General features: G+C 35.9%; 1 protein-coding gene across 10 annotated transcripts in view; it reads right to left on the bottom strand.

The window, feature by feature from the left end:
• The window catches only part of LOC106871587 (uncharacterized), a 70,700-nt gene that overhangs the window by 4,819 nt on the left and 48,417 nt on the right, over positions 1-17,464 (bottom strand). For 7 of the 10 annotated variants that reach the window (XR_016242497.1, XR_016242496.1, XR_016242493.1 and 4 more), the window contains 4 exons: positions 7,797-7,896; positions 6,536-6,606; positions 2,365-2,476; positions 615-661 (listed from right to left, as the gene is read on the bottom strand). Coding sequence is in view for 4 of the 10 variants with exons in the window: in XM_089354618.1 (XP_089210744.1) it covers positions 615-661; positions 2,365-2,476; positions 6,536-6,606; positions 7,797-7,896 (330 nt within the window). In the remaining 6 variants the exon portion in view is untranslated. Of the gene's footprint in view, positions 1-614; positions 662-2,364; positions 2,477-4,961; positions 5,030-6,535; positions 6,607-7,796; positions 7,897-17,464 lie in introns of those variants that run through there. The other 3 variants (XR_016242494.1, XR_016242495.1, XR_016242498.1) reach the window with 2 other exon arrangements.

Here is a 17,464-nt window from a genome sequence, read left to right as displayed (position 1 = left end):
TGCTTGAGAAGAAGACCCATCAAGCTGAGCAAAATTGCAATCATGGTAGATACCAGTGTCATGCAAATGGCATGTAAATGTACCCATTACACTCTTGGAGTGGTTGGCATGAGGAAGAGTATCCAGCTGTAGAAGACTCTGCCAAATCAGACTGGAGTCTGGTGCAGCCTTCCAGTCTGCCAGCCTTGGTTAACCGTCCAACCCATGCCAGCATAGACAACGGACGTTAAATGATGATGATGATGCCTTTTATAAAAGGCACGAAATATTTATATATTAATTCCTCACCAATTAATGTCCATTTTTCCACATTTGCATAGACCAGATTGAATTAAATTTATTTGTTGAGGTAGATTTTCTACAGCCAGATGACCTTTCTCTCACAAACTCTCACCTGTTTCTAATGAAGGTAATATTTTCCTACAAACCAGCAATGATTTCATGAAACACTGCCACACAATGGGGCTAAACTCAAGACCACATGGTCGGGAAACAAGCTTCTTAACCTACATAGCCATGCCTGCACTTACACACACACACACACACACACACATCAGTATAAATGCTATTGAATATTATTACAATGAAATATAAGAAAATAAAAGGTATTTTACCTTTTTTTGAAAGCATTTCCTGAATCCCTTCATCTTCTTCTTGATATCTAAAACAATCAAACAAAAAATGGTTTAGAAACGAAGACACCTTGGCTGATTTACAATTCATTTATGTCTTTTTTTAGCATCAGAATTGCTCTCCTCCCATTTTTCAATGCCAACAGAAGTAACATGATGCGTTGGCAAATCTTGGACAAGTCCTTTTACTCATTAACATAAGCACAAGACTAAGATTTTATAGAAACTTCCCCAAGACACCTGATGAAGGCTGGGGGGTATATCAGCCGAAATGTTGCGTTAACAACAAACAAGATGAGGACAAATATCCGTCAAATGTAAATAATGTAAATAATAAAAATGTTAATTATTCTGAATTTTTTATTTTATTTAAACAAAAGTGATAAAATTAAAAATCAAGTACACAAATGATATTTATTTCAAACAATTTTCATGATATGTAAAAACTTTAGTATCAATGGAATTCCAGTATACACAGAATTGCTAATTGTGTTGTAATAAGCACCCCAGAACAGGTATTTACCCAAACATATCAACTTCTGCCCTACTTTTGCTACCCATATACAATTACTAATATGTGACCAACTAATACCCAGTAAAACCCAGTTAATTCTGCTTCTCAACTACGAATTAAATTTCATACAAAATGTAACGAGAGTAATTCAGAAAATGAGCTCAATGCTCTTAAATTAACAATTTTGAATATTTTTACTTTCCATGAGTTTAATCAAATAAACTAATAAATTAATTAATCTAATAATTTGCATAACTATTCAACAAATAAGCAATAAGGATACTATACAAAAACACATATTTAGTGAACTAATTGTTTTTTTTAATGGTTGAACTTGAAGTAGATAAAGTAAATCTTTCGTGTTCCCTTGAAGTTTCTAGGTTCTTACGTCGAAAACAACAGGGCACAGGCATGGCTGTGTGGTAAGAACTCTGCTTCCCAACCACATGGTTCTGGGTTTGGTTCCACTGCATGGCATCTTGGGTAAGTGTCTTCTACTGTAGCTTTGGGCCAACCAAAGCCTTGTGAGTGGATTTGGTAGACGGAAACTCAAAGAAGCCCCTCGTATATATATATATATATATATATATATATATATATATATATATATATATATATATATATATATATATATATATATATATATATATATATGTGTGTGTGTGTGTGTGTGTGTGTGTTTGTCTCACCATCACCACTTCACAATTGGTGTTGGTGTCAGTACCAGACTTAAAAAATAAGTATTGGGGTCAATTCATTTGACTAAAAGTTCAAGGTGATGCTCCAGCATGGCCAGTCTGACTGATTGACACAAGTAAATAATACAAGATATATATATATATATAGATGTGACTGTGTGGTAAGAAGTTTGTTTCCCAACCTCATGGTTCTGAGTTCAGTCCCACTGCGTGTCACCCAGGGCAAGTGTCTTCTATCGCCTTTGGTCAGCCAAAGCCTTGTTTATGAAAAGGTTAACTTTGTTGATTAATGGTTTGGTGCCCAGGTTTGGCCCTTCCTAACACCAACTACTTTATAGAGTACACTGGGTGCTTTTTACGTGGCACCAGTGCTTTTTTTGGTGTTGGAGGATGAAATGTGGATGGGGAGAAGGTTGATGGGGGTAGAGCCCCTATTGGACAAGCATTACCAAGGTGGTTTCAGGATAACCTTTAAAAATAAAGAATTGTCTTAATGAAAGTAAAGAAAGTTCTCCTTTACCTAAGCCTATTCTCCTCAATAGTTTCAACGATAACGTTGCGCTTGTTGACCACAGCAATTTTCTTTTTAATCAATTCTTTTTCACGTTTTTTAATTTTTTTGGTTCGTTTGGCTGCATATAAGGAATAGACAAAAAAACAAAAACAAAAAAAAAATGCAATTATTAATTAAAATTACTCTGCATTCACTTAATTAGTAGACAAATTCTGAAGAATCAGTTTTATTTATAAAAAGACATTTACATTTTAGCTTCAGTTTAAATGTTTCATTTGAACTCTCTTCATCGAAGTCTATTCTCTATGTAGCAAAAAGTATCAAGTGCTTCTGCGGTTTACCAAAGAGTAGCAGAAATATTTTTGTTCTTTCATGACACCCTCAATATAGTGATTATATGTATATAAATATATTTTTATTTGAGCATTGAATAACCAGGGTAAAATACAGTAAAAAGGTGTTCAGAGAAAAATTCAACCCTTCAGCATTTAAACTGGCCATATCCAGCCTCTCACACCTTCCCTACAATGTTGTTCTAAAAATAAACAATCCCATCATCAAGATAATGCATGATTAACCATTTTATAACCCTGCTTCTGTTTTATTCACTGCCAGTTTAAATGCTAAAGGGTTAAAGGAAATTTTGATGAAATTTAGACCATTTTAAAAAGGGGGAAGATTGTATAACAGAACCAAATAGGTTGGTTTTTAATCAGGTTGGTATTTAATCAGTTAATTCAGAACAATGTGAATGAATAAACCTTTCAATTTGAGTGAGTAATCTGAATGTTAAACAGTTAATGCTTATAGAGTAACCAACACTAAAATAAAAGTTCTTTTTAGCTCTAGTTTAATGATGGTGAAGAACTTCACATGGGAAATACATCAATAACAAATATATTCCTGTAAAAAAATTGACTGAAGGGTTTGAAAAAAAAAGACAAAAAAAAAAACTAGGAGCTAGCTGAGGAGTGCAGTGCTTGAAGGTCATAGAAAAAAGGAACATTGTTGAGCTTGGTCACATTGTTGGGGTTTACAGTTGTGCGAACATGAGGCAGGTGTGAGGGGGGGGGGTGTCAACAGGGAGGGGTTTTGTTTTATGCCTATGCAGTGTAGAATTCGAAGCAAAGCAAGCAGCAAATACAGATTTTTATCTCATCCCAACTCCACCAAATATTTATTCTACAATATTCTAACAAGGCAAAGTAGGCAGTGAATATAGTTCTCTAACTCTTCCAAACTCTACCAAATTTCTTAATTTTTTGACATGTGTCAATGTCTGTCAGAAACAATCAAACCATTCTTCTTTCTCAACACACTTCTGAAGATGTTGCTCCAACCATGATTCCATCTACCAGGTTTTACTTTCTTACTATTAGAACCAGTTGTCAGGTCTTTGCTCACCTGTTCTCATTAACCTGTCTTTACTCTCCAGGCTACACTTGACAGCCCAATTTCTTTCCAAAAGGTGAAATTCGTGAAGTACATGGAAACAACCATCACAGTAATTCATCTTTGTCCTTTAAATGTTAGCTTTCAGTTTCTCTCAAAGAGAGCATTTATTCTCCAGGCCATTAACTTCATCTGTGATCTCTATCAAATGCCTCCGACAATCATTAATTGTTCAATGATTGTGCCTCCTGCACTCAGCACAACCATCTCAATGGCATCACCTCTCCCTAAAGCCATTCTTGTGCACAACTTTATTTTTCTTGCACTCTTTCTAAAAACTTTAAACACCAGTAAATCCATTATTTCCTTAATTTGCTTCCCTAGCAATTGTCTCAATCAGAGAAGCTGTTATCCCTTTTTACATCACCCAACATTTTTTTCTTTTCTTACTCGCACCTCAAACAGAAAACCTGAATGTAGTTTGGGAGGTGAGGGAAGATGCAGGCTGTGCAATGTCTGAAAGCATTTTTTACTTTGATGATGGTTAACCTTCAGGTGTTTTGATTGTGTGTGAACACCTCACAACCTCACAGATGACAATGAAACATATTCGCTGAACTGGTTTGAATGAGCCAAAAATGAAGCATTTTGTTGTTAAAGGTAATTCACAGAAACTAGCAAAGAATGTCTGGAGAGTGAGTCGTTTAGGGACATGTGGAGGATGGTAGAGTTTCTATGGTGCTGACAACTAGGTTAAACTTTATTCTTTGGAAATACAGTACCATGGACATGTAATTAGAATGGTGTAGGGAAGGACTGTAAGATTCTTCAAACAAAGCCAATCAGGAGAAAACCTAGAGATTGGCCAAGAAGATGTTTGGATAATATCCCAAGTCTCGGTTGGTCATGCTTAAGAATCTGGGATGTCTACTGACTGTTGCTTGTGAGCGGGCCCTATGGAGGAGGTGCCCGAGAATTCTGCTCCCATGACCATCCCAGAAATAGTGGGTGGAGAAAATGGTTGGTTGGATGGACAAGCATAGGATGTAATACTTGGAGACAAGTGATAAGAACAAAAGGTGGTAGTGATCTTGGAGGATAAGAATAAGGAAAAAAATTCCAGACCAAAAGTGAGGTGCTGAAAGTTGTCGTCGTGATGAGAGGCTTCTACAAAGCAATGACAAATGTCATTATGGAAAAGAGATAAAGACCTTATGCAGTGGAGGACAGTTGGCTATTCCTAAAGGCTTGTATTTTGGTACTTCTGATATGAGAGGTTCTGCAAGAAATAGTTAGTTTTATTGAACTGCATTAATTATACAATATTTTTGGTGAATAGACTTTTGGATTATCTTCAAGAGTAATCTTAATTTCATATCTGAAAAGAAACAGTACATAGGAAGGAGGAGAGAAACAGGACACAGGCAAGTCATGCACCAGATTCTATCAGTTTTTACAGAGAACCATTATTCTTTTCTGCTCTTGGCACAAGGCCTGAAACATTTGGGGAGGGGGGGGGCCAGTCAATTACAACAACCCTAATACACATTTGGTACTTATTTTATTGACTCCGAAAGGATGAAAGGCAAAGTTGACCTTGGCGGAATTTGAACTCAGAACGTTAAGACAGATGAAATACCACTAAGCATTTTGTCCAGTGTGCTAACGTTTCTGCCAGCTCCTTGCCACCTTAACAGAGAACCATTATTGAGATAGCAAATTGTCAGAAACTACAGTACATTCTATCATTACTGGACTTCCATCTGTTTTATGGATTAGGAAAGATCTGCAACATAACATCTTTCAATGTATCTTAATCTTCTGTTATGTCTTCCATAAAACTTTCGCCACTTCTTCCCAATCCTCACAATCTCAGTTTTCATTCAACCAACAGTCAATGAATTCAAACAAATATCTTTAGAAGAACCATCAGCATCCTGCTACAGAGTTACAAGGATGTAAACCAATTAGGATAATGAATGCATAAAGAGCTACGGGTAAGGCTGAAACAGGCTTGTTACTCGAGTTAAAAAAAACTATAAATGGTTGGGAAAAGACGTTAAAAATAAATTGAAAATCATTTGTAGACTCACGATGGAATCTAGATCTAGAAAGTTCTGCTCTCAGTCCTATTTATTCTAGTTTAGAAGTAATCATAAAGACAGTCAGGCTTATTTCTATATCAACAAATCAGGCTGTTATTGCAAATCCTGTCAAATAATAATAATAATACAATAATAATAATAATAATAATAATAATAATAAAAGCTAATGAAAATAAATGAAATAGGGATCCAGATGAAACTAGTTTGTCAGCTTCTCAGAAAGTTTCACATCTCAGTGGATGAAGGGAAAGCAGAAGCAGTGATTGCAGAGTAGAAAACTAACAACCGTCCTTTTTAAGACAATAGGGTGTGAGATGAGGGAGGTTTTCAATATGATTTCTAGCAGGCCAAACGACTTTGCAGAGGCTTCTTTGTAAAGCTCAGCCAAACGTGTGTTGACAGGTGAGGCCGATGTGAGTGATGGAACAGAAATATAGTGAGTCAATATAAACAAAAAGACTTGCTCAAGAATGCTAATTAACTCTAATGAAATAGAGGCATGAGGAAATAATTTGAGAAGTCTTGTTAACAATAATTAAAATACATTTACATTAACCACAATGCACACACACACACACAGGTGAGAGTAGTCCATTCTGGCTTGACCAGTAGCATTAGGAAATTTCTAGCTAGATTTGGCAGCAAAGTATTTCAATTTTCAAATAAAGTAAAGAACTTACGTGAATTTTGGAGTTCTTGGAGTTCATGATCAATGTGAACTTGCTCCTTCAGAAGTTCTTGTTCTTCAAGACTACAAGAAAAAAAAAAAAATGAAAACCAAATGCAACTTGACAGTTTATTTTACATTTACATTTAATGGATATTTGTCCACATCTTGTTTGTTGTTAACACAACGTCTCGGCTGATATACCCTCCAGCCTGGATTCTCATTCCTAAGGTATTTTTTGATGTTGTTGTTATTATTATTATTATTATCATTATTATTCAAGTCACTGCCTGGAATCAAACTTGGAATCTTGGGGTTAGTAGCCTGCGCTCTTAACCCCAAGATTCCAGGCAGTGACTTGAATAATAATAATAATAATAATAATAACAACATCAAAAAATACCTTAGGAATGAGAACCCAGGTTCGAAATTTCCCCAAGACACCTGATGAAGGCTGGAGGGTATATAAACCGAAACGTGTTAACAACAAACAAGATGAGGACAAATATCCGTCGAATGTAAATAATGTACATAATTCCTCATCTCTTAAATATAGAACTGTTTTATTTTACATTACTGGACTGGGGTAAGGGGGATAGGGGGGGGGTAAGGATCTGCAAATGTAAACCAAACAGTCATGCCATTAGAATGCAATATCTTGTAGTATTGAGGCTACATTTCCATATGCCGAGCTTAGCTTTGCCCTTCCTCCTTTTCAACAGATCCCAGATAAAATACTAGGGGCCAACACAGTGGAATTATTTTGTCCTTGTGTGTGGATCAGGGAATAGTTAATTGATTTACCTTTTCTGTTCTACTTATTTTAGTCACTGGACTGTGGCCATGCTGGGGCACCATCTTGAAGAAGTTTGGTTGAACAAATCCACTTCAGTACAATTTTTTTTACCTTTGTTTTAAAGTTTGGTACTTATTCAATTGGTCTCTTTTACTGAACTGCTAAATGGTGGGGATGTAAGCAAAACAACTGAAGTTGTCAAGCAATGATTTGGTGGGGGTGGGCGCAAATACAAACACACACACACACACCTGTGACATGCTTCCAGACAGTTTCCATTTACAAAATTCAGCCATAAGGCATTGGTTGACCTGGGGCTATAATAGAGGACACTTGCCCAAGTGGGACTGAACTTGAAACCAGATGGCTGCAAACTGAGCTTCTTGACCACACAGTCCCAGGCCAGTGTCTATTTGTCTGAGAAATATACGGTAGAAAGATTTATGGTGACTGAATAAAGAAACTCAATAGAACTTACTGGAAAACTAAATAATGTTCTTTCCTGACAAGTTCATTTTTTTCATTGATAATGTTAAACCATTCTGTCATTTTTCTGTCATATTCATCATCACATATTGCTGCAAGAAACAAGCCACAGATTATTTCTTCTTTTGAAAACAGAGCTATGAAGGTACAGATTCCATACAGTTTACTCTCAATGTAGTTTTACAACTAAAATGACAAACACCTAGTAATCTGAGAGGCAACAACAATAATAACAAGAATAATAGTAATAAAATACAATAGACATAAAAAAGCTTTGTGAAAATATTGGATAATATAGTAATTACATATGTCGTGATTATTATTATTATTATGACAAAGTATAAAAACATGTCCATACAAATACAACATTTTATATCTAAAATGGAGACATAGAAAAAGAGCAGTGTTCAGCTGTGCTAAATACTGTATAAAACAAAAAAATATTAAAAGCCATTAGAGCAGATCTGAATTCAATTCAAGAATTCAGGGCAATAAACAAGAATACAGGTTGTGTAGGAAATAGATTTGAAAGATACGATAAATAGGATTTATAATTTGGATGTACTTTAATATTTCTACTTCAGTTTGTCATATTCTGGTTTACAGTTGTTTTTTTTTTAACCCTTTAGCATTTAAACTGGCCATGTAAGGCCCAAATATTTAACCCATTCTAATTTCAAACTGGCCAGATTCAGCCTCTCACACCTATCCTACAATGTCACTCTATAAAATATACAATCACATCATAAAAATTTCAAAGCTATGAGATAAAACATGATTAATTCAAAACAATGTGAATAAATAAACATTACATTTGACAGACTAATCTGAATGCTGAAGGGTTAAAGTAGAAAAACAAACAAGTATGGAATATTCTGGATATTATTTAACTCCTGGTACCAACCTGCCTGACACTGTCTTGGTTTAACCCTTTTGATACCAACCCAGCTGAAGCCGGTTCTGGCTCTGTAGTACAAATGTCTTGTTTTCAAAAGTTCTGAATTAAAATCTTCCACCAAACCTTAGTCACAATTTATGTTCCTAACACTAGCTTAATGATAACTAAGTTATTTTACTAAATTCTTTGTTTTATTTAAAATTAATTGAAAGAAACACAGAGCATCTCAAAAGAAATACAGTAACGAAAGGGTTAATGACAGAAATATTCTATTTTAAAGTAATCTAAAGTAATCTACAATCTTACACCAATATTTCACATTAATCTGTTCCAAATATCATTGTAACCCTTTTGATACCTAACTGCTTGGAACGAACCCCTGGTTCTACGAAACAAACTCTTTTTTTTTTTAAAGTATCTTTTAAAAGGATTTTTAAAAGGACCTTCTATCAAAATTGCATGTAAAATTATGTTCCAAATACTGGTTTAATATCTGTGAAGTCATTTTACTAAATACTTCATTATTATCAAGATTAATTGAAACAACAGCAGTGTATTTCAACAGAAATATCGTAACAAAAGGCTTAATAATGACCTGGTTGTTTTAAAGATTAATTGAAACAAAGGCAGTGTACCACCAATCCATCTGAGACCACCCCTGATGATACGATACAAACTACCTGTTTTAAAAGTGATATAAATAAAAACCTTTCATAACAATTTCATGTAAATGTTTCAAACATCAGCTTAATGACTGCTATTTTGCTAATTTCTTCGTTATTTTAAAATCAGTTAAAAGAAAGGATGCATATTTCAGCAGAACTATGGTAAGAAAAGGAGTCAGAGTGATCTAAGTTCTATGCCTTCCAAATGAAGACGATGCACTGCAAAGGAAACATTCAGTTATGATATCTGCAAGACAGTGGCATCAAAAGACTTTTTTTTTCAAAAAACATTGGTTAGGAATTGAGACTGCAATACATAATATCAAAAATATAAACTTCCTAATACAAACTTGCAATAAAAATAAAACAAAACAAAAAAGATTTATGATAATGACACAACAACTAATTTCTCTTTCAAAGTTTGTATATATATATATATATATATATATATATATATATATATATGTATGTATGTATGTATAACATTATGCAATGTAAACAGCTCTGTAATGTAAACATTACCAATATGACATGCTAAATGTATGCTGAATGTATGTGTGCTATTTAAAAAACAAAAGCTGTAATTTATCATCATCATCATCATCATCATCGTTTAACGTCCGCTTTCCATGCTAGCATGGGTTGGACGATTTGACTGAGGACTGGTGAAACCGGATGGCAACACCAGGCTCCAGTCTGATTTGGCAGAGTTTCTACAGCTGGATGCCCTTCCTAACGCCAACCACTCAGAGAGTGTAGTGGGTGCTTTTACGTGTCACCCGCACGAAAACGGCCACGCTCGAAATGGTGTCTTTTATGTGCCACCCGCACAAGCCAGTCCAGGGGCACTGGCAACGATCTCGCTCGAGAAAAACTGTATGGTGTTAAAAAGCACAATATACTTCAGAGCTCGGGAAAACAAAATCTCCCCAGATTGGTGTGTGTATATAATGTATATATATATCTTCCTTTTGAAAATATTACATACCATTGGTCAAGTTTAATTCATTCTTTTTTTTTTACCTCAAGAGTTATTTTATTTCTTTATTAATGCTTTATGTTTAGTCTGCAGCTGTGAAGTTCCTCACTCCACTGCTTCAAGACCTCTGTCTCGTTGGTATGGTTTAGTAACAACCAAACTCATTCACAAGACTGAGAAACACTAACAAGATTGATGAACCTTGAAACTCAATTTTTCTACATTTAACTTTAAGAACTAAAAAAAAAAAAATATGAAAAGTTTTTAATAAAAGATCCAAAAATCTGATCAGAGTTAAATTTCCAATATCATTTCTCCCTAATCCTTGGTCAAGAAATTTATGTAGGTCCTGTTGTGTCATGGCTAAATTTGGAATTTTGTCCAGTATCCCTTTTGATACAAAACCTTCCAAGACCACACTTGGTTCTATGGAAAAAAACTTCATGTTTTCAAGTGATCTAAATTAAAACTCTCCTTTAAAATTTCCTGCTAATTTATGTTTCAAACACCAAATTAATATTGTCAAAGTTAATTTACTAAATTCTTTATTTTCAAAATTAATTGAAGTGAAAACTGTATTTCAAGAGAAATACGGTAAGAAAAGGGTTAACTCCAACTCACTTTGAACAATAACTATTCTTAGTTTATTAGAAAGGTGTGTGAGTTTGATCTCCTATCTGTTAGAGTTTAAGAGACTTCAATATCCACCATTAGAACTGGCTCAATAACCACACTCAAACAAAAACATGTCTTGGCTGACAGCAGATTGTAAAAGAAGTGGCAGCAAGAGAAGACAACATTCTTGATCTTGTTCTGACAAACCTACCTGCAGAAGCCACATCACTAGCACACCTGGGCACCTCAGACCACAAGACTATAATCTAGAGATGGTGAAACTGAATGTTCTGTTGCAAACCATAAAAGACAGATTTGGTTGGAACATGTGTCCACCACCACCACCTAAACCCTCTAGCATTTATGCTGGACATAAATGCTCAAAATATTCTATTTTATGGTGTAAAGATTGTTTGCTAACATAACATGGCAGTCCTGGTTTAGGATGAATGTTGCTGTAATTTAGCCCCAGGACTGCCATGTTATGTTGGCAAACAATTTTTACTCCAAAGTACAGTTGCTGAATATCTCTCGTGAGTTTTAAAAATAGTAATTCTATTTTATGTTCAGACTGCCAGATCCAGCCTCTCACACCTATCCTACAATGTCGTTCTACAAATAAACAATCACAGCATTGAAATTTCAAGGCTACAAGACAATACATGATTAATTCAAAACAATGTGAATAAATTAGGATTACATTTAGCAGAGTAATCTGAATGCTAAAGGGTTAACAATCCGTCTTGGAAGCAAAAAGGTTAGACTTTAAGTTCCAAAATAATCATTTCAGTGGAACATTTATGAATATGTAAAATTAAAGATGCATTATTTTCTCAATACAGAAATTGTAAGCATTCATCCATCCAGTTTGGGCAACTTATCTGGACCAATGTTAACCTTTCCATACTAGATGTCCCAACTGAGCAAGAGCCATGAATGTCTGGCTTGGATTATTGTCACCCTGGACTTTCATTTACTGAACTGTCTCATCTGTGCATGTCACAAACTACAGATCACAACACTGAAATCTGAAAGCCATGAGATAATGCATTATTTATATCAAAACAATGAGAATAAATAAGCATTACATTTGACAGAGTAATCGGAATGCCAAAGGGTTAAATCAATTGATTGGATAATTATCATTAAGAGAAATAACCTGGAATTGTTCACTTAGATAAACTCATTACCATCTTTATCCAAGCAAAAACCATCGGTAAGAATCCAAATGAAGAATGTAGGACGGTTTCTAGAAAGCAATATCACTTTTTACCATCAATTAAGGAGATTCTACAAAACAAACAACAGTTTATAAAAGCAAGGCACGGCTACATTCGGGTGGAGAATCAGGCAAAAAGAGGTCACAATGCTATACTAAGTAAACAATGGAAAACTGACAAGCAGCAACCTCACAAGAAGAAGCCGTGGAGCATCATAAATTCTGTGTGTGCATGAGTGCAAGGAGGAGGCTATGGATGATAGCGCCTGTGCAGTGCCACATAAAAGCACCGAGCACACTCTGTAAAGTGATTGGCATATTAGGAAGGGCATCCAACCATAGGAACCATGCTAAACCAGACTGGAGTCTAGTGCAGCGCCAAGCTCTGGTCAAACCCTCCAACCCATGCCAGCATGGACAACGGACGTTAAATGATGATGATGATGAGTGGAAACACAGATGGAAGTAAAACCACTCAAAGCCAGTGGAATGAGCCATGAACTGAGTCTACACCAAATACTGAGTCATTTGCTAAAACACTAGGCTTTACTCAGTTTCTACTCTGAGGGTGTCTTTGAATAGTAATTCCAGAAAATGAGCAAATAAATGCCAGAGTACACTCCCGTTTCATATTCTCTTTTATAATTTACATTTTTCAGTCAGACTGTGGTCATGCTGGAGTACCACCTTAAAGAATTTTTGCAAAGCCTGGTACTTATTCAGTTGGTCTCTTTTGCCGAACTGCTAAAGTAGAGATGTAAACAAACCAACACTGGTTATCAAGTTGTGGTGGTGAGGGAGAAACACAAAGATACACATATTCATAGACATATCGCATATAATATGATGGGATTCGTTGAGTTTCCATCTACCAAATCCATTCACAAGGATTTGGTCAGTTCAAGGCTATAGTGAAAGACATTTGCCCAAGGTGCCACACAATGGGACTGAACCCAGAACCATGTCGTTGGAAAGCAAGCTTGTTACCACAGCCAGTGTGTGTGTGTGTGTGTAGCATATATAGCTTCCTTGTTGGTAAGATCAACAAAAAAGTACACTAATTAGCATGTGATAAACATCATTTAATAAACATGATTTCCTTGTGAGCTGCAAGAGCTGATAGCACAGTAATCAGATGGACTTGTACGGCCTGCTGTGTACTATCTTGCGGCTTGACTGATTGATAGGAGAGTACACAGTATGCTACATAGGATAGTCTAATTACTGTACAATCAGAGCATGAAACCAATTGTAGCTCACATGTAAACCAAGACATTAAGTGACACACACATAAAATGAAATACAATTATTTAAGTATAAAAAACAATTAGACCATTACTCCACAATAAGATTAATCCATTTATAGCAAATAGGGGAGGGTGTGGCTGTGTGGTAAGAAGTCTGCTTCCCAACCACATGGTTCAGGGTTCAGTCCCACTGCATGTCAGCTTGGACAAGCATTTTCTGCTATAGCCTCAGGCTGACCAAAGCCTTGTGAGTGGATTTGGTAGATGGAAACTGAAAGAAAGCTGTCGTGTGTGTGTGAGAGAGTTTGTTCCCCACCACCGCTTGACAATCGGTGTTGGTATGTTTACATCCCTCAGCTGTAGAAACCTTGCCAAATCAGCATGGAAAGTGGACATTAAACAACGACGACGATGTAACTTAGCAGTTCAGCAAAAGACACAGAATAAATATGAAGCTTTAAAAAAAATAAGCACTGGGGTTGATTCCTTTGATTAAAAACTCTTGAAGGCAGTGCCCCAGCATGACCACAGTCTAATGATTGAAAAAGGTAAAAGATATTTATAGCCATCATCATCATCATCTAATGTCCCTTATTTCAAGCTGGCATAGGTTGGATGGTTCAATAAGAACAGATGAGCCAGAGTTCTCTGACAGGTTCGATGTCTGCTTTGGCATGGTTTCTACAGCTGGATGCCCTTCCTAATTGCCAACCACTCAAGAGGGTGTACCAGGTGCATTTCATGTGCCACCAAGTAGCTGCAAGATAGGACCCCTCGACTGAATGGGGTATAGACCGGAGAAAGAAACGGTGATAGAGGGAGAGGGGGAAGGTGCCTTGCCGAAAAGTTGAATACATCAAGTGGACTTCAAGATGATGATGACAATGATGATGATGACAATGATGATGATGACAATGATGATGACCTTAACTACAAACCTATACCGAAAGGCTTAGTACAGCCAGCTGTTTGTTGTTGCGTGATTTTACTCCTCAATGAGCAATAAAAGAGAAAAGTAGTAAAAATACCCGACATGACAAACTGGTCACTTGTCACCAATGTGAGAACCAGTTTAACAAGAAATGATCGAGATTTTCGTAAAAAAAGAAACATTTCAATTGCCCTCCATACACTCAGACAACAATAAACTCTATACACCTCAATTTCGGTAGTTTTTGTGTTGTTATGATACAAAAAAATGTATTTATGTATGTATATATATATATATATATATATATATATATATATATATATATATATATATATATGTGTACATAAAATTAATCAAAGGACGTATTAAATATGTCTACTTGCTGGAAATAACAGTCAAAACTCTTTGTCTTTTGATTAATTTTAATCCTTCAGCTATTTAATGCTTTTTTGGGGCCTGCAATTGTCTATATTATTGATTCTGTTTTTGTCTTCTTTTTGTTTAACGTCCGCTTTCCATGCTAGCATGGGTTGGACGATTTGACTGAGGACTGGCGAACCAGATGGTTACACCAGGCCCCAATCTGATTTGGCAGAGTTTCTACAGCTGGATGCTCTTCCTAACACCAACCACAGAGGTAAACCTTCATTGACACACAGTCTTTTCATTGATCAGAGGGCAGACATCTATGATCTTTGTAAACTCCCTATGTTAATGGAACCTGTTTTTATACAGTTTGGTTCTAAACAAGGTTTATGGCCACTGAAACATAAGGGACTAGAAAGAAAGAAAAGAAGGGGGCCTATAAATTTAAAAGATGTCAATTGACACGGTTAAAGGATTGAATATCACAGACAAGAGGAAAGCAAGATGGTAGTAGTGAGTCTTCGAATAAAGAAACTATTAGAATAAAATGACTTATGACTAACAGGAAACTCAACAGAAAAATAATATGCATGGAAAGAGAAGTAGGTGACACATTTAAAGCTCTTGACTGAGAGGAACTAGACCAGAAAATTTGTCAGAGCAATGACTATGGGAATAGTTGTAGAAAGAGAGAGCAAAAATACATTTTGAGGATGAGCCAAAGACTCCAACCAAAGACAAAGATGACAACTCATCATGTTGACAATTTGATTTTGAATTCGATGAAACAAGTTTAAGAAATTCAGAGAAGGCACCGGCCTACATTCTCAGACATAAGGAATTTGCGCGCATGGAAGAAAAATCCAACTTTCTTGGAGAGGCTGACATGACAATGGACTGAAAGGTGGCATCAGCAGAAAAAACCATGGATGAAGAGTGAATTTTTGGAAGGTTGCAGATGTGAGGAGGAAACAATTATGCAAAGGGCTGTGTAGAATGTGTGGCATGCAGAAACACTTCAACAATGACAACAAGACCAAAGACGAGTGCTTCAGTTATGTCTTTGCAGACAAATGTTTCATTTGCAGTAACAGCATCTTAGGTATTAACTTACAACAAGAAATTTGTACATCTTTGAGTCAATTCTTGTCTGCAGATTAACACAAGTTGGAATATTGTGCTACATGTGGCATAGCTAGAGTTTGTGCTGCCAGAAACATCCCTTATACAGAAAACCCAAAAGTGTTGCCTGAGGCAGACCCCCCTCCACCCTACCCCAGCTGTGCATTTGGTGAAAGTTACTGAACTTTGTGTCTCAATAAAGTTACTGAATTTTATATAGTAACATTACTGCAGTTAAAACAAACCTGTAACTACTTGAGTCAGGAGGAAAAGATTGAATAACAAACACTTGCTTTATTGATAAGAGAGAAGAATGGCTTGGTTTTCATCAGATAATATAATAACTAATTTCCTGAGAATCTTGATTGGCCAAGAACATATCCGTAACTGATAACTAATAAAGTATATCCGTAACTGATAACTTTTAACACCAATTTGATACGTTGCTTACTGACTTCTATTATCTAAAACAGAATTGGATATTTCCGCATAGACACAGCAGGTTTAGAATTCATATAAACTCAATGCTCTTTCTTTCTTACTGATACCATTACAATACTGTGGTGAATTGAAAACTGGCTGAGTTCACCTAAGCCCAGCTAGATCTTTTCAGATATCTACTACATTAAAACCACGATTGTGCGATGCAATTGGTGCCACACTTAAAGCAACACAAAAGAACCACATCATTACATTTAGCAACAGATCAAATAACATCAAAGAAAGCAGTATTGTTGATGTTATTGCCAACCTCTTCACAGGTCATCAAAGCTGAAAAACCAGCATCTTCACCAGTATTCTGTGGATGACATCGTGAACCCTATCACAAGGACTTGTAGTAACGCCTGCGCATGCGTAGAATTAAACAAGCAAGCGTTTCCCGCTCAATTCATTCTCTTTCTTGCTGGCCAGCGATTGAGCATGGACGTGTGTTTAAAGCTGTCTCTACATCTTTCGGTCTTATACTCGACAGCTCGTTATTCTCACCTCTAAAGATGTATAACTGAAGATATGTATGTTTTACCACCTAAATAAATGTTGTTTGAGTTGTTTAGTCTGGAGTTCAGCGTTCCGTCAATTTCTTTAATTTTATAGTAGAAAGTCAGGTATACAATCTAAAGATGTATAACCCACTTTCTACTAAAGACTTTTCTGCACTGTGACAGAAGGATGACCCCCTATCTTATCCACACCATAAAAGACATAATAAGTATCCTATCCAAGGATGTATCAACATCACAACCAGCCACACACCCAGCTACTCCTGTAAGAACTTGTTTGCAATGAACACCAAGTGGTAAATAAAGATTCTAAACAATGGTTCACCTAAACCATTTATATACAACACAAACACTACATAAGAAAAGATTCAAACAAGCAGAAGACTGTCAGAGATCAACAACTGAATATGTGATCTTGTAAGACAAATTAGAGATTTGAGATGCAGTTGTGGTAACTGCATCAAACATGTAACGAGCAGTAGAACATCCCCACATTTCATTTTTGACATGCAACTAACTAGCTGAAGGGTCGGGGTTTATAATGGAGCTGACAAACAGGACAAAATCCTCTTGGATAATGTTGCAGACAAAATATACTCTCTGTGTTATAATGCATT

The sequence above is a fragment of the Octopus bimaculoides genome, chromosome 7 (assembly GCF_046866305.1).
Source record: "Octopus bimaculoides isolate indiv1 chromosome 7, ASM4686630v1, whole genome shotgun sequence".
In the NCBI taxonomy this organism is placed as follows: domain Eukaryota; kingdom Metazoa; phylum Mollusca; class Cephalopoda; order Octopoda; family Octopodidae; genus Octopus; species Octopus bimaculoides.
This window is presented reverse-complemented; position numbering and strand designations above follow the sequence as displayed.